We start from the raw sequence: 18,394 nt of genomic DNA, 5'->3' as shown, positions 1-18,394 counted from the left end.
ATGTTCAAATTCGAACTGATGGCTCTCACCACAGTTGGGTGCAGGGACAGAGATATTTTGGGGTTATTCTCATCATGTATGGTTGTGAGTGATTAAGTTTTACGCCGCTCCTAGCAGTATTTCAACGATATCACGGCGGGGTACACCAGGAATTAGCTTCACACACTGCGCTCATGTGGGGAATCGAACCCGGGTCTCGGTGGTGAACTCATTCACCACTAGGCCACCTCACCGCCTCTCGACAGATTCCCTAGTTCCTATCAAATGTTCCGATGTTTTCCTTGTTTGTAGGGGCAACGTGTCGTCATATCATCAAATTGCCGTAAATAATTCAGTTTTATTACTGATGACATCATATTAGGATTATGTGACGCATTTCTAATAACAGATACCTCAAGTGCCCATTCATCACCGGGAAACCCTATATACGGTTCTTGTTATCACAGTAAAGACTATAGTAAGGATAGTGTATGTTGTACAGGTGACAGGAATCACTAGTTATCTGTTTCAAACAGTCTGGGCATATCAGTTCATAAGAATCTTGGAAGATGGTTCCCCAAAAACGTATTCAGACTTACAGTATATATTTTCATGCATATCTGGTACTGCAACTATACCGGAAAAAATAATAATCCCTAAATAAATCCTAGCCACCGTCAAATACCCGACATTTGAACCAACACTGTCTTTTGAATTAATGAATTAATGTCGTGCCGTCAGGATGTCGTGACTTCATTTTTTTCGCTCCATCAGTCAAATCCATTCAAGTCTATTTGATTTTCGGATATATCGCCCACATTCAGAAGGTGCTTGTAGTGTCTGGTGTAGTGTATTCAATGATACCCGAGAAGATCCGGCTTAGAATTGGTCTTCAGTAGCCCATGCTTGTCGTAAGAGGCGACTAACAGGATCGGATGGACAGCCTCGTTGACTTGATTGACACATATGAGCGTATTGCAACTGCCTTGGTCCACGTTCATGCAGTTAATCATAAACTCAATTATTTACAGGCCGCCGCTACATAGCTTGAATATTGCTGACTAGGGTGTAAAAATGAACTCACCCACTCATTCATTTTTACTAACAGTGGGGAAAAAGTCCAAATTTGGCAAAACCGTCATGTAATTATTAAACCTGTAAGATCGGCCAAGATGGCCGCCAAAAATCAAAGACTTCCAATTCTACTTCTCCCCGTTGGATTAAGCCAGAAAACCCAGTATTGTGCTAGGGAACATCATGACAAAACATATTTTCGGGGTTCGCCCGATTTTTTGGCCCATTATCCAAGAAATAACGAGAATAACGCGCAGAAATTGACTTGTTTTATTTCAGCGTTTCAAGTATATCACTCCGCGTCTACTAAATTATCCCAGTGCCAGAGCTACGATACCCACGTATGGCACCGGTACAGTGCCAGAACTACAATACCCACGTATGGCACCGGTACAGTTTATGGCTTCAGTTTCCAGACTTTGACGTAGTTCACTTGCAGAGCCGCCCCCTCCCCGTTGTTTTCTGTGGGTTTCCACGTGGGGTACCATAGATTCCTGGCGTTCCAGAACGCGGTGCTGTCCGCATCTTTCCATGGCTTGGGGTAGGCGGCGTTGACGAGGTTGTCGGGGAAGTAGGCCTGTCCTCCCACAGCGACGTTGAAGATGATGTAGAACTGCGATTATAGAGTGAGTGAATGAGTGATTTTAGTTTTTTGCCGCACTCAGCAATATTCCAGCTATATGATGGCGGTCTGTAAACAATCGAGTCTGGACCAGACAATCCAGTGATCAACAGCATGAGCATAGATCAGCACAACTGGGAACCGATGACATATGTCAACCAAGTCAGCGAGGCTGACCACCCGATCCCGTTAGTCGCCTCTTACGACATGCATAGTTGCCTTTTATGGCAAGCATGGGTTGCTGAAAGCCTATTTTACCCCGAACTTTCACGGGTCACTGCGATTATAGAAGCAAGAAACGTTGTAAACGTGTGAACATGAGACCAGTATGGAGAATGTCCATGTCCTACATATTTCAACAAGTTCTCTCTTGCCATCTTCTACGTGAGAAATCGGTGGGGAAGGCTAGTGAGGAAAGTTTTCTCTCGTCACACCAAAGACCGGGTTCGATTCCCCACATTGTACCAATGGACGAAGCATATTTATCGGTCCCTCACCTTCAAATTGCTGGAGTGAGTGAGCTTGTTGCCTTAAAAGTGTCCTGGTTATAAAACACCCGGATCGCAGTTCCACACAGTACACAACACCCTCAGTCCACATGACACCCACACCCCAAAAACACTGACCTTCGGCTCACCAGCGCATATATCAGATCGCATGCCCTTATCATGCTATCATGTTTCAAAAAGACAACACTTCTGACACTTCATCTATCTGTATTGTAACCTGGATACATCATGTATAGGAGAAACACGCCTCCGAGGTTTTGGTAGACAATATAACCGGAGAAGGAGGGAAATCCCGAGGGGCGGAGCCCCGTGGGATTTCCCAACCCCGATGGTTTTACATTGTCTACCAAAACCGAGAAGAAGTGTTTTCTCTAACATATTATGTCAATGATGGGTAATTAAAACGTAGGTGATCATTTAAACTACATAACAATAACTGAAGCGCGCGTAAAATCAGTTTAATGACAGTAACTAGAAGCAAATAATCAATCTTCGTCGGCCCAGTGCCGTGCGGTAGAGCGTCTGCCTATGGATATGACAACTGCGGTTCCAATATCGCCTGGGAAAACATTAGTATTGTGAGTTTAATCTTGAACGAGATTTTTCAGCTGATTTCAAACACTCATCGATCATTTGAGTGTTGATGTTCATATAAAGTTAGGAAAAGTAAAACCTGGGAAGCAATCTTACCAACGAAAAGTAAAAGCTGGGAAGAGGTCTTTCTAGCGAAAAGTAAAAGCTGGGAAAAGGTCTTTCTAGCAAAAAGTAAAAGCTGGGAAGAGGTCTTTCTAGCAAAAAGTAAAAGCTGGGAAGAGGTCTTCCTAGCGAAAAGTAAAACCTGTCTCTCTAATACAAAATACACAACGTATTTATCTTGAACACCGCAGTGTTAATTTTGAACTGTTTGAAGCTTGGGTATCGGATCGTACACTTCAGTCAGCATGTGTGAATCAAGCGATTCAAATCTTGCATCTTGCCTTTCTTTCCGCAGGTATTATCTTCCCGCAGGTAAATTCGCAGAGGTGTAATTCCCCTTCTTAATGTTCAGAGGGACAAAATTAGAACGTTTAGTCAAAATGTATTTACTGGAATGCCATTTCGTAAGCATCGCTAGATTCAAAATAACAGAAGAACGCTCAGCCAGTCAGAAAGCGACATTTATGTGTAAAGTAAGATAAAAATGTATATTTACCTCTTGGTCAAAGGGGGCCATCTTTGATGCTCCAGCCCAAGGATTGTTAAAATGTGTTTTGTCATAACCGCCATATTTCCAGAATCCGTCGTTACCTGGATCCACAGTGAGGATTAATTCGTCATCAAGGAAGAACCTATTTGACGGGGAAAACAGGCAGACGAAGTAGGTATTCACTGGCATGTCTTTATTGAGGTACAAGCAGAACATTCATTGTCTCAGTACTCGTGTCATAAGAACTCATGTGTGGAGTTTATTTGGGTTTTCATTAATATATTTCAACGCTGATAGTTTGGTAGTTTGAAATGATTTAAATAAGTTGTGAAAATACCAAAAAGCCAAATGAATATAAATGTCCAATATACTACGAATCTTATACATAAAACATAATTTACTAGAATATATTATATCCAACCCGGGAAGCGACCTTACAAGACATTATCACGAGTCTAGATACGCACAAACATTAAGTGAGTCAGTGTATCTGTTAATAACTTTATGTGATTGTACGAGTGAGTCGGTAGGTCTGTTCAAGTGAGTCGCTGTGTCTGTTCGATTAAGTCTGTGTGTCTGTAAAGAATGAGTCTGTTCAAGTGAGTCGGTGCGTTTGTTCGACTGAACCAGTCTGACCGAGGGAGTTGGTGTGCCTGTCCAAATGAATGGGTCTGAGTGTCTGACCGACTGGGATGGTATGTCTGTTCGAGTGATCCGTTGTGTCTGACTGAGGGAGTTGGTGTGCCTGTCCGAGTAAGTTTTTAATGTATCTGGATGCTTGTCATTATTCATTCATTCATTCATTCATTCATTCATTCATTTATTTATTTATTTGGTCTATGTATAGTATTATTTTTAAATGTGGAGTCTTTTAGAACTTATTAGGGGCGGTTGCGACATGCATATATTTCACAGTTGTATATTATATTCTGAAACAGCATGACAAAGTAATAAAATATTATTATCATCATATCATATACGGAGACAAAACTATTTCAACGTAGGCGTAAGTATTTTCTACATAGATAACTCAGTAGTTGTAAAAGCTTTGCGGCACTATAGTCGAACCCCGTTTACTAGGACCCCACATATCCTGCTACACGATCTACGTCATGTGATCCCGTCCGGAAGTTTACTTTCTGCAGACAGCACAAGTTCGACATATATTATTAGGGCATTGAAAATTTACAAAAAACAGAATATGCGATTGGCAAAATACAGACTTTTTGTCATCGATTTACGTTTTTCATCTAACTTACCACCTGAAACTCCACACGCTACATGATTACGTCCGAGACAACCGGACAACTTGTAACCTGCGTTCCGCCTTCCATGCATTATTGGTACACTGTTGATTTATTGAGATACGTAAATGAAAAAAAAATTTGCTTTCACTTAATTTTCACGTTTTGCTTGTTTGATACGATTAACCGGACGTCTCGCTATCCGGACGATTTTCGAGTGAAACCAAAACGTCCGGATAAACGGGGTTCGACTGTATTTGCAAACTGCGGATATCCGTTCCGGAAAATACTTAACAGTTAAATCTTTGAGGACGAAAGAAACCCCTGTGCACCTGGTGATAGAGATCTAAAGCACTACCTTATTTACAGGGTTACATTTCTAATTCAATTGTTTATCGGATTGAAGGAAACATGCTATCAGTCATACGGTTGCAGTAGACAACGCTAAGATCAGATTTACTGTGAATGGTGCAGCACTTACTTCATGTTGTTTTCATCCCACTCAAGACCGTACTTATGGAAAGAATCTCCAAATGTTCCATGTTTGCAGTCCCTGAAATAAACAAATGGTCACGTGTTCACAAAAGTAGTAGCGGTAGCCATCTTGGATCAGTTTTGTGTATTTGTTTGCTTGTTGTTTATAATTAATGCCGCACTCAGCGATATTCCATTCATATGACGGCAGCCTGTAAAAACAAGCACGGGCTGCTGATGACAAAGTCTGACCCTGATCTTCACGGGTATATATCCCCACATAGAAAGGCATGAATAATTGTTCACACTCTGTACATTGTTATGTCTAGACACTTGCATGATTTGCTTTGAAGCTACGTTATTGTCTTGCAACTTCTGAATCATGTTTGCGGACACTGTGATTAGTTAGTCGTTTGTCGCCAGTGACGTGTGCTCCACTTGTCTTTATCGAGCCGAATTTATTTTACCTTTTCTTGAAATCTCGTATCAATAAACACGGTGTGTGAAAATTGCTTGTTTGTAACGTTTTGTATTTGATAGCATTTCATTGGTTTGTTCTCGTAGTAGCGAGACTGAACATTCTTAGTACATTTGAAGTAAAAGGTTATGAATGGAAAAAGGTAGTTCCACATTCCAGTGGGGTCATGGAGGTCATGGTCGGATAACTGACCAATGAAATTCGTTTTAGGGTTTATTCCACATGTGCAACATATGAATTTTATGTACTCGGTTATGTGTCACTATATGGATAATAAATTGATTTATCACCCAAACCCGTATCGTTTGAGTGAGATCACATGAAATCTCCTAGGAGAAATCGTTTTGAGTGTAGATTCTGGACAATGTCCTGCAATGCTATGACGTCAATAATTTGATGACGTCACAATGCTATGACATCGCTGCACTGCAAGTCTAATGGTAATACAGTGTTGAGCGATGCACATCTTTAATTGAAAATGACGATATTTTTACGATAAATAGAATGTCACCGTCGTGTCTATTGATGTCAATTATATCAACACTCGTTGATAAAGATGAAAACATTTGTAACTTTATCAACTTGTGTTGATATATACTTTGGTGAGATTCTCTATATACATTCAAAAGGAACACAGTGAGGTTAAATATATGCTTGTAGCCAAATTCTGACATATGTTCATGTTTGTTTACAGTATGGACAGTAGACCGATTTGTGAGTGGCCGTACCTTTCTGCATGTCCACGATCCCATCTGTCGTGCGTCCAGTCAGGGCCGAAGTGGATCGTGCTGCCCATATGGTTCACGCCCTGCGACTGACCATTGGGTTCTGTGTAGTGCAGATTGCCTAGCAAAATACACCAGTTCAAACATGACTCATAAGCAAAATAAATGCGCAAAATCGTTACTACTATCCCTCCCTTGCTCGCCGCGACCTCTGATGACATACTGGTTTTTTTCAGTCCGCGCATCGCCTATCATTCTCACGATAACGACCATACGAAGCACGGATCATAAACTGTCCAGTGCGCATGCTTACTGACCTCGACTCTCCATGATGTCGATTTCACCGGAAGCAGGCCATCCGCCATATGCATCGTATGTCGGCATCATCCAAATTGCTGCGGAAGACAAACTCATTAGAATGTAGACGTGTATATCATGTATATAAAACCTAAATATTAGTCGAGTGTACGCACGAATGACGTTCTCGATGCACTATAAACGGAATGGGATGGTAAGGCTCGGAAACATGTGCTCGTGCTGTCAGTCACTAATCACAATCACTGGAGTCAATTGGCTTGAATAATAGACTCCATTATTTACAGACCGACCTCCTTCAAAACTTTAAAATGGGTGGGTGTAGCATTAAACAACAAACAAACAGTAAGTAATGCCATCATTTTGTGTTACGACAGGGTGTTTCTTGTTTTGTCAGCACCACAGCAATAACCTTGAAAGAAAATAGATAAAGCGACACCTTGTGATATAACTAAAATACAGGGCAGCTTTAAACTAAATTCGCTCATAAATTACTTGGTATTTGAAGGGGCGGCTTCCTCGGTGGGATAGCTTATAGATTAGACCCGGGTTCGAGATCCGGGTTAGAACTGGTCTTCATTTACCCATTCTTGTAAGAAGCGACGAATGAGATCGGGTGGTCACGCTCGCTGACCTGGTTGACACATGTCATCGTATCCCAACTGCGAAATTAATCTTCGCGTTGTTGATCACTGCATTGTCTGGCCCAAACTCGATTATTTACAGACCACTGCCATATAGCTGGAATAGCTGAGTGCGACGTGAAACAACAAAACATCCCATATAGGTACAATGTGTGGAGGCCATTTCTCGTGTCCCACGCCATGATATTGCTTGAATATTGCTAAAGGGGACTTAGCTCACTGCGTATTTAAATGCATAAACATTTACAACTACATCGGGTTTTTGATCAAATCATTATTAATGTTTGCAGTACTTTCTGTGAAAACCAAACATGGGCTATACAGAATATCAAATATTCAGACCACGACCACCTACCTGGCCACAGCCAGTCTCCAGTCGGAAGCTTAGCCTCGATCTCAACCTTTCCATATTTGAAATTAAAACCACGTGAGCTTCTGAGCTTCGCTGATTGGATAGGGTTTACAACACGCCCAGGAACGCCCTGCCTCTCGCAGCCATAGAACTGGTTTCCTGTACACGTGTCATAGGGACCAGCGCCTACAGGTGGAAAAGATATGTCTGCATTTAGTCTTAGATCAAGCTTCTCGTACGCATTAAAATCGGATTATGGTGAGGTGAGGTAAAATGAGTTGAACGTCGTATTTAAGAACATTTCTTTCACACGATGACGAGCATCCGTGGCTGCTTGTACTAGCCCAGACTTCAGCTTGCTTTATAGTCCTAGCTCACTGAGAAACAATACGGTTAAGCATGAATACCCCACTCAGACACATTATACTGATATTATACTGACTCCCTTTTGTTGTACCCAGGCAGGGACCATGACATACTATATTTGAACGACGTTTGGTATGACGCGGTCGGGCATCGAACCCGAGGCCTTCAGCTTTCGAGCGGACACTCTTACCACAACGCCACGGAGGTGGTGGCGGATTATGGTGCGCTGAGGCATATTCTGTTATTTTCAATGACGCCGATCACTTCTGAGTCGTAGAACTTGATCATCAGCACGGAAATGAAATAGATATCGCCGGTGGAACTACATGCAACATACCAAACGCAATTTTGTATGTCGGATCAATTTAAATAAATCCGATATTTTCCAAATGAAACATATACCGGGAATAAATTCAAAGTCTGTATGAACGTGTGTGGATCTTTTACGTGAAAGTGCGATAAGGGAGGTAACTCACCCCACAGTTCTAGTTTGCCGTGTTCCAAGAAGTTGGTGCCATACTGATCGGACGTCAATGTCTGCAAGCAGGGCATTTTTCTAAGTCATGAATGTAAGAATGGTAGTTAGTTCTTGGATAGATTTGTCTACAGAAACACATGTTTGTCCTACGAGGCAAACAGGTTACTTGTAAACTGAGATAGAAGCTATCTAGGAATGGAACCCGGACCTTTTTTCCACTCTATGCCAGGTGTCTGATTAGCAAATACAATTATACAGAGCTCCTACCCCCAGAGAGAAAAATAGCTTGAGATGCCTGGGTCCAATGGGCTGCATGCCCCGGCCGGGTCGAGGACAGAAAAGGATTCAGTGGTGTGTGTTTGTTTGTGTGTGTGTGCGCGCGCGCGTGTGCGTGCGTGCGTGCGTGCGTGTGTGTGTGTGTGTGTGTGTTTGTTTTTGTTTTTGTTTTTGTTTTTGTTTCGTTTTTTGTTTTTTGTTTTGGGTGGGGGTGGGGGGCGTTCTCCCCTTGAAGCCAACGTATAATTGCAAATTCTATTCTCAGAAATTTCCCTGAAACTCAGATCTATCTGTGTATTAAATATGAGCATGCTTAAGTTTGGTATGAGAATTATCGGGGTTTTTTTTTCGAGGGCGTGACATGAGTAATAAAAGCATGACTCTCATCGTATTCTAACAAACCACACTTTTTGCTGAAACTACGAACTGGGAAACATATATGCTATCCAAACGATCTGAAATAAATTTATGTACGTGGTTGTAACTTCTGGTTTTGGAACAACAAAAACCACAAAATGCATAAACAACGATATAATAATTTATATTGAAAGAATTTCTCATGTTTAACGTACGGGTTTCAAGTAAAGAATACCGTTCCTGACGTAGCTGTTAGTTCGGTTGTTTGTGTAGAACTGGAACTCCCAGTTCTGTAACAAAAGAAACAAGATTTTACATATGCTTCAAACGCTTACGTTTCCGGCTTAAGACGTGGCTAATTTTACGCTGCTCTTAACAATAAAAAAACAATTGAGTCTGGATCAGACAATGCAGTGATCAACTGTCAGTGATCAACAACACGAGCATCAATCTGCGCAACTGGAACACGATGACACGTGGCAAACCAGTCAGCGAGCGCAGTGTTCACTGTAGGTTTTGTAAGAGTGCTTGCAGATATGAAATAATTATTAAAATGTGTATTCCAAATCTTTTGCACGTGAAATTATCATTACAATCATTAATCATTATAAACTTTCTTGTTCTTCACATGTTGCTGTTTTAAAGTACTTTCTAAAATCAAGCAATGCGTCAAAACAACCACGCAAAATTATCTTTGCGCGTTTTCATTAATTTTGTTTGCGGGAAAACCGCAGGTTTCTTCGTTAACGCGAACACTGAGTGCGTGACTATGCGATCCCGTTAGTCGCCTCTTACGACCAGAATGGAACATTGAAGACCAATTCTAACCAGGATCTTCACGGATTTCAAGCACATGTGGAGCACAGCTTTCTGAAAACTGAACTGAAGTAGCTACAAAACAATAAAATGGATCGTTTGTTAAGGCTGACAATATTGCAAAAAACTGCTACATTATATATACTATACTTGTTTTTATTGCTGTCTTGTCCATCGGTAATATTGCTCGGGGTTATAGAGCAGGGGTTTTGGTGTAGAAAATTGAAACACGTCGATTGTAGGTGCAGCATGATGTATTTGGTACCGCTGGCAAGCTTGAAAGTTCTAGTTTTCAAAAAACGATGTTACCAGACATGTTTGCTTATATTCTCTTTAAAAATTATTTTCTTTTTTTAACATAGAAACACTCATTCATGCCAACTCAGTATGTTGTGTTTGTCACATCGAGAAATATGTTCTAGGGCGGAGGTCTTCCCAGGCTAACCGTGTTGACACATGGGGTTGAAATGAGACGAGTTGACTCATGGGGTTGAAATGAGACGAGTTGACTCATGGGGTTGAAAATGAGCCGCGGTAACTCAAGGCATTGAAATGGGCCAAGTGCACTCATGGGTCTGAAGTAAGCCGAGTTGACTCATGGGGTGGATATACCTACCCCGCCTCCCCCAGCTGTGATCTCGTGTTCCCATGTCTTCAGATCCAAGGTGTCGAACTCATCGTCAAAGATGAGGCACGGGTAGCTCGTGCAAACTGGCGAATCTGCAGCAAAACAATGAGCGAGTGAATACCAAGAAAATAACAACTTGCAGTTCATAGAAGCCTTTGGAGTGACCTTCGACAGATAACATTCACGAGACCAGAATAGAACAGTTCTTTTCAGATACAGTTGAAAACAATTGCAAAGGAATGCTAAAGTACAAGCTTGAAAAAATGAATGACCGATTGAGACGTTAATTAAATGATCTTATGTTGAGTCGCCAAAGTTACAGCTATGATAAATATAACTAATTATCACTCGCGAAAATACTAAATTAACGTTTCTTTTTTGTTTTTTGTTGCTTTTTTTTCATCGATAACCACCATCACACATGAATACATAATCTTTCTTTTTTATTTATTTTACTCTGAGAGAGTGAGTGAGTGAGGTTTTGCGCCGCTTTATTCCAGCAATGTCGCGGCGGGGAACAACAGAAATGGGCTTCATAAATTGTACCCATGTGTGGAATCGAAAACCAGGGTCTTCAGCGTGACGAGCGAACTCTTTAACCATTGGGCTATCCCACCTCCCCTGTTTCACTCTATCTTGCTCAACCAAGAAATCCATCAGAAAAACAAACGTTAGCCCAATGATCATTTGAATCACAAGAAACTCCAAACCACACAAGAGAGTTAGAACAGTTGTTGCAGTACACTATCTATAAAGACAAGGTGATGCACGTTGAATGCCACCAAATGTACATGTGATACATAGGTTTCGTGAAGAGGAGACAATGCAAACGTTCTTACCGTCGCAGTCTTTCGGGACAGCGTTGAAGCTGACGCTGTCTATGTTCTGACCGCTAGATGGCGTTTTCTGAGTGGCTGCTTCCGTCTTTGGATGGTGGGCAGGTGCGTGAGTGGCAGGTGCTTGAGTGACAGGTGCTTGAGTGACAGGTGCATGAGTAACCGGAGCCTGTGTATTTTTACCACCTTTTTAACAAAATAAGTGTATGAAAGTGATTTTGTCAGGTACATGAAGGTCCAAAACAGGTGCCGGTTTCTGAAAGTCACTCTTACTGCCCATTTATAGATCATGGACAGGTTCATGAGAAGACCCGCGTCTAAATTCAGTATTGCAATTTATTCTGTTGTAGAATACTCTCACATTTGTTAAGCCATAACCATGTCAAAGTACTAATATTTTCATCGCATAGTACAAATTGACCTCATTAAACATTCCGAAATTATGTAGGCTAATCCCAGGTTTAGGCCCTCGACCATGAAAACAATTGTCCTCTTCAGTTAATTCCTGTCTGACTGTCGGCCAAAAGCATATTTTGTGAGTCATCGTACATGAAAACAAATGACCTCTTCAACCAGGATATGCTTACTGTACGCCCAAACTGTACATGAAAACAATAATGCTCGTCCACCATTTTCTCTCTTACTGTACGCCCATACCTTATTTTGTGGCTACACGTACATAAGTGAAACCAATAGTCCTCGTAAACCATTCTACCACTTACTATAGGTCCACACTTGGTTTAGGTCCTGAGACGGCCTTCCATTTGCCAATGCATACAGCCAATAGTGGACTTTATCGCCCGGATGTAAGGTAACACCCTTCTGCACATATACCCACGACGAGCCTGATAAAACAGAATTGTACAGATCAATGACAAAATCTGTCTCAACACATCCGCAATCCGTGTTGTTTTAAGATTAGAGTAATGTTACTTCGAATTGACAGTTTCCAAATTTCATTTGAAAGCGAACGCGCAGCGTGTGGTTTTAAATTACTGGTAGACCACATACATAATATTCTTGTTTCTCATCGCCTGTTTTAAAACATATTGGTCGAGGGGTTTTTTTTATTTTTACATTTTATTTTTAATTTATGTTCAAAACCCCTTGATTTCTGTGGACATTTACAAGTTTCATCCCATAGAAAATCAAATCATGGAAGTGTGAAACATTCATGCACATTTTCAAGTGTAAAAAGTATATATAATATCTTAGGGTCGCGTAATGAGAAACAAGCTTAAGAATATTGTTTTTATATATGGCTTTACATCCTATGTAATATTTGGAAAAATCTAGATTATCCCAGTTTAGGAAACACTGGGTACATCATTTATATTTTGCATTGGGTCAGACATGTGTTTTGTTTGGGACTACACTTTCTCAGTAAATTATAAATTCTAGTACTTGTGTTAGGCCGTGTCCTGTGCGGGATTCAAACCCAGAGTCAGGCACCTAATCGAAAGCACATCACTACTGCTTGACAAGTATTAGATGAGCCAGCGCAGTGAACGCGTTTGTGACAAGCAGGCGTGGCAAGTAATCTGCAGCTAGGTGAACACACTTGGTTGCAACAGGTAGATTGGCGATGATGTGCAATACATGCTGACCGTGGTGTGAAATCAACACTGCTACCATTTAACACGTGTCTCGTAGAGCGATTTAGCTCAGCAAGACACCATCACGACACGATACGCACGAGGAAATTGAACTTCAATATTTAGACGACAATCTGTTTCCCTCTTGTCTCAAATGGAATAATCTGTAGGGCGGTCCCATATATGCAAATTGGAGTCATTTGTCAGGTCGTGGCTCATCTAATACTTGTCAAGCAATAAGACATTGTGTTAAATCTGACCACTTTCTAAAGAGCATTGTGTAATCATTGTCTGTTTCTTCTAAAAAATCAATTTGGATGACTAATCTTAGTCTTCTATACTGGATACAGTTGACCAATGTGAGTCTGGTCTCAGTTTGTCAGTGAACTAAGTGTATCCAGCTTCACAATGACAGCAAAGGAGACAAACAGTCTCCATTTCTATTAATTCTATGTTGGTTGTTGATTTTTGTTTTGATTGGCCTTTTATATCCATTTTATATCTATATCTATATCAGGCATAAAATGAAAGTTTAAAAGGTATTGCCAGTGTATTCCTGTATTACACGACATAAGGGAGGAATTGTATTAATAACACAGCCATTTATCTTATGATTTACATGTGTGACATGTGAATTTATCCAACAAAAAGTCTTCTTTCCATGGAAATATCACATTTCACTGTCTGTGTTTTCACTCCTGTGACAACATAAAGCAATATTTTTATGGACCTGGAATGACGGAATTCATTTCGTCCAGAGCTACGTTCTTTGGAAGTTGTCTCCCTTGGCTCGTCTGCTGACAACATGTTTCTGGGTCAACCATGTGAGAAGTGAGTAGATGTCAAAGATCGGCCTGACGTTTTTTGACATTTACCACACGTATGACTTTTTGAGCCGCTTCCTGTCTCTTTTATGTTACAAAACACTGGCATTTTGCTGTCTGTAGTGTTCTTATTTGCCACTAAGAGGATCTTTTCCGTGATCACTGATGTAGTATTTCACAAGTGACACTCGATAAGATATACATCGTATTTGGTAAAAGAGCATGAAGTAAATACTAGTTTTGTCTCAGTTTGTAAACAGTAATAACCTGTCATTTTCGTGCAGTGCTAACCAGCTATTCTGACAGTCACTAAATACGACGTCAAAAGTGATGACGTCACAATGCTCTGAAAAGTTTATTATGAAATATTCTGTTCATATGGTAATAAAACAGTCTGGTTGCGATGATAGACTAATATAGGGATTGCTTATGTTTGTGTAAATTGATCTTTCAGTCAGTCTGTATTCAGATAACGTTATAGAAATAAAAGAAGACTAGGATGTGGGTCTGTGTTGCTTATATTCAGTAGAACTGCACGATTTTACTGGTATGCCAGTATGTTAAACGAAACACTCTCAAACGTTTAAGGTTTCAGTATATCGCAATACGTATCGCAATGTGGGTACCTGAATCGCAATGTGGTGCAGCATGATATATTTGCAGATACACATCCCTAATTATTCAAGGTTATAGTTAGACGTGAGTAGTAGAAGCGACAAAAGGGAGACCAGACTGACTCGCGTCATCGTGGCCCGTTGTTCATGATATCAGTCTCCGGTTTGTCTGAATATGGCGTCAAAACAACACAAAAACAAACAAACAAATATGTGCTGTTCATACATACTAACCTTGCTTTCTCGGAATGTCAACGTTGTAGCGACCGGCTTGGACGCCGGGGAGATCTGCATTGATGCTGAAGTGAACGGCCACCAGGTCATAACCAGCGTCTGTTGCCATGGAAACACTTGCATTATTGCGTTATCATACACACGTTACCGTTTCATCATTACATCTAGGGGTGTTCCCACCTTCCCCTTCCCCCTCCCCCTTGTCCTTTTGCTATTGAACCTCTCGTGGAGCACTCAACAATATTCCAGCAATATGGCGGCGGTTTGTAAATAATCGAGTCTGGACCAGACAATCCAGTAATCAACAGCAGAAGCGCCTATCTACGCATTTGGGGTACGATGGCATGTGTCAACCAAGCCAGCGAACCTGACCACCCAATCCCGTTAGTCGTCTCTTAAGACAAGCATGGGTTACTGAAGATCAATTCGGATCTCGCGTGCCTGGACGGAATAAAAGACTCACCTGGTATTTCCCATTTTAGTCCAGACGGGGAAAGTGGGGTGATGATGGGTGTCGGGATAGCCCACGCCAGGGGCAGTACAAGAAGTGCCCAGTGCATTGTCCAGCTGAGGGAATAAGAAGTGAGTGAGTTTTTCAGCATGGCGAGCTACCTTACCATCTCGAGGAATGAGTGAGTGAGTATGGTTTTACGCCGCGTTTAGCAGTATTCCAGCAATATCAAGGCGTGGGAAACTAGAAATGGGAGTCACATTTTCAAGGACTGAATGAGTAACTGACTGACTGACTGACTGACTGACTGACTGACTGACTGACTGACGGACTGAATCAATCAATCAATCAATCAATCAATGAACGAACGAACGAAAGAGTGAGTTTAGTTTTACGCCGCACTCAGCAATATTACAGCTAGAGCCGCTTTGTAAATAATCGAGTCCGGGAGCAGACAATCCAGTTATCAACGGCATGAACATTCCTCTCCGCAATGAAGAACCGATGACATATGTCAAACAAGTCGTGTCAACCCGAACCCGTTAGTCGTCTCTTACGACTAGCATGTGTTACTGAAGGCCAATATTCTAACAAGGACCTTCATGGGACCTTCATGACCTTCTGGTCATGTCAGTCAGAATGGCCATACATCAGAAAGTCCCTGTGCAACCGATACTCACAGAGACGTCATCACCTACTACAGTGTTATGCCGCCGCATCAGCAGGAGTGTAGAAATGAGATGATTGCGGGCCAGTCGCTCATTTTGGGCGTGTCATGAAACCGTCAACATCAAATGAATCGTCTTCGTTCCGCTGGCCACGTTGTTTGGCAAGGGCAGATTTTGGGACACCTACACGGTGTTTGTGAGTCACGATCACTTTCTTTTACCATGTGTTTTGAAAAATATTCCCAAGAACCAGGCTTGTAGTGTGTTTGTTTGTTTGTTATGATCTTGACAAACACGATATGATTTTATTACTGACAAAACGACACTTACATGACTGCATAGTGTCATGACAGTTTTATCAATTATTGGTGTAGAAGTGAGTGAGTTTACCGTTACGGCGCACTCTTCCAGCTATATGTCAGCAGTCTGTAAATAATCGAGTCTTGATCAGACATTATAATAATAAACAGCGTGAGCATCGATCTACACAACTGGGATACAATAACATGTGTCAACCAAGTCAGCAAGTCTGACCTGATCCTGATAGTCCCCTCTGATGACATGCTTGAGTTATTGACGACCAATTCTAGATATAGCGACCTGTATGTAAACTAAGCCTAAACGAAACACCACACAAATACACATGACTGTAAATTGTCAAAATAATTGTCAGTCTGTTTGAAAATAGCTTAAAACACATCTAACGAACACAGCATATGTATTCCCATTGAACGCCTGCACTTGCATTTCGTATTTTGGGGAAAAAACATGAATTTTCACGCGTAAAATGGAAATTGTGCACAACATTACCTGTGTCAAATTAGAGTATAAAAGCTGACCATTTCTATTTTATTACACTATTTTAATCGACTGACAAACAGGAACATACCACGTTTAACAGCAAAGCAGAGGGAGAGAGCAATCGGGATGCTACAAGTGGGAGCAACACAAGAGCATGAGGCTAGGACCATGGGATGCTGCAAATTCACCATCGCCAGACTTGCCACACGTTCTCGACTGGAAGTTGAAGAGGACACTACGGACATCCAGACAGCAGACAGACTCCGGCAGACGATTCCGCCATCATGGTATCTGTATCAAGGACATGGCGTTAACGTGCCAACATCGACGTGCCAGACTGAGATGGACCAGGACTATGCCACACTGGCAGCAGCGGAACTAGCGAAGAGTGCGGTTTAGTGACGAGAGTAGGCTCCAGCTCTTCAAGATCTGTCCCCATCCGAGCGCCTTCTGGGTCAAGTGGGACGTTGTATTCGGAAACGCCAAAATCAGCCATTGAAGAGGAACGCTTTAGCAGTTTCCCGGGCAAGAAGAACGACGTCGGCTCCATAATCAGGACGTCAGAAGACTCACCAACAGTTCGACGCCGGGTTCGGGCCTACATCACTGGGGTGGGCACACCCAGTATTGAACAATATGTGCTGCCCAGATTTGTAAAAGCTCCCAGTCTATTCTGCATTTGTGATGGAATACTGGATAATGCGACCCAGTGCCATTCATGTGATATTAGATCACGAACTGCCTCGTTTTTCTTCTTGTTATCCATTATTTACTGGTGCTGAATTATTGTTTTTTCACTATAAACTTTTAATGTTGCCATAATTTGCTTAATTTTGTTTTCGACCAGAAAAATGTTTGGGGGCGTTTCTTTCAGACGTTTTACATCACAACAATATGATACGTAGTTAAACATGGTTGCACCACATTTTACTGATCCCAGTCTGACCAGTCCGTGTTTTAGTCCTAAATATCGAGCACAAGGCTGGGCAACAACAAATACCATATCCTAACGTTATCTAATGAGATACCTTCTCGGGGTCCAAACACCAACCTTCTAGGTGCTATAGAAACTCCAACACGGAGGCTGGCTACGATACAGTTGACACAGCTCAAGTTGTCCGATATTAGTTATAAAACTATCTTGTTATCGAAGACTGACACACAACATTTTATCTGTTATCATTTCATATTCTCAACAACAAAAGTTAAGAACCACCACAATACTCAAGTATTACACGGATCATATCATAAACTATTAGATACTATATTTTCGGTTGAGTATACATTCGAAAGTAGAGGGACAGGAAGGGCGCAATTATTTCCCACTTTCTTCATACAAAAGACACAGTTTGCAAACGACGGAACCTAACGAAGCTCTTCAATGAGTATATTAAATTTGATGAATATTTTAAATCAAACCCATGTATACTTTATAGTATTTACTAACGGTTCACTATTTACACCAGCGTCCTCCTGTAGACCATGTGTTAAACAAGTTTATATGATAACACATTGCAACAAGAAGCGACTGATTTGATCGGATGGTCATGCTCGCTCATTTGGTTGACACGTGTCATCTCATTTGCGCAGATGGATGCTCATGCTGTTTATCACAGGATTATTTGGTCCAAACACGATTATATACAGACCGTTGACGCATAGCAGGAATATTGCTGAATGCGATGTCAACAAACAAACTCACTCACTCACCCACTCTCTCTTACCTCAGACTTCTAGGTCTGCAGCTACCAGTATGACTAACAGTATCCTCGAATTGGACTTTAGTAACCTTGGCTCATAAACAGCAGCCATATTGAAATCCTCTGGAGACTAGAGCAGAAGGCATGA

General features: G+C 41.4%; 1 protein-coding gene across 2 annotated transcripts; it reads right to left on the bottom strand.

The window, feature by feature from the left end:
* Window positions 1-1,307: 1,307 nt before the first annotated feature.
* On the bottom strand, window positions 1,308-18,371 carry LOC137297431 (beta-1,3-glucan-binding protein-like). Of its 2 annotated transcripts, none has more exons than XM_067829422.1 (14): window positions 18,271-18,371; window positions 15,090-15,193; window positions 14,627-14,725; window positions 12,082-12,204; window positions 11,363-11,545; window positions 10,512-10,615; window positions 9,295-9,369; window positions 8,445-8,505; window positions 7,606-7,788; window positions 6,609-6,686; window positions 6,295-6,412; window positions 5,096-5,167; window positions 3,377-3,512; window positions 1,308-1,666 (listed from the first exon to the last, which is right to left on the bottom strand). In XM_067829422.1, exons 2-14 carry the CDS (start codon window positions 15,184-15,186, stop codon window positions 1,451-1,453), a joined length of 1,545 nt encoding a protein of 514 aa, XP_067685523.1. In that variant the 5' UTR covers window positions 15,187-15,193; window positions 18,271-18,371; the 3' UTR covers window positions 1,308-1,450. The 2 variants fall into 2 exon arrangements, with proteins under 2 accessions (XP_067685523.1, XP_067685522.1); XM_067829421.1 differs by lacking the exon at window positions 18,271-18,371 and adding an exon at window positions 15,758-15,852.
* Window positions 18,372-18,394: the final 23 nt, after the last annotated feature.

Source organism: Haliotis asinina, chromosome 1 (genome assembly GCF_037392515.1).
Source record: "Haliotis asinina isolate JCU_RB_2024 chromosome 1, JCU_Hal_asi_v2, whole genome shotgun sequence".
Taxonomy (NCBI): domain Eukaryota; kingdom Metazoa; phylum Mollusca; class Gastropoda; order Lepetellida; family Haliotidae; genus Haliotis; species Haliotis asinina.
The sequence above is the reverse complement of the archived record's forward strand: the minus strand, read 5'-3'. Positions and strand labels throughout refer to the sequence as shown.

Bases quoted from the DNA above. Each gene is read 5' to 3' on its own strand.
- LOC137297431 (XM_067829421.1), bottom strand. The intron at 6,687-7,605 runs GTAGGTGGTCGT...TGTCTTCCGCAG, and splicing joins TGGAGACTGGCTGTGGCCAG to CAATTTGGATGATGCCGACA. The intron at 5,168-6,294 runs GTACGGCCACTC...TGTTTATTTCAG, and splicing joins GATCGTGGACATGCAGAAAG to GGACTGCAAACATGGAACAT.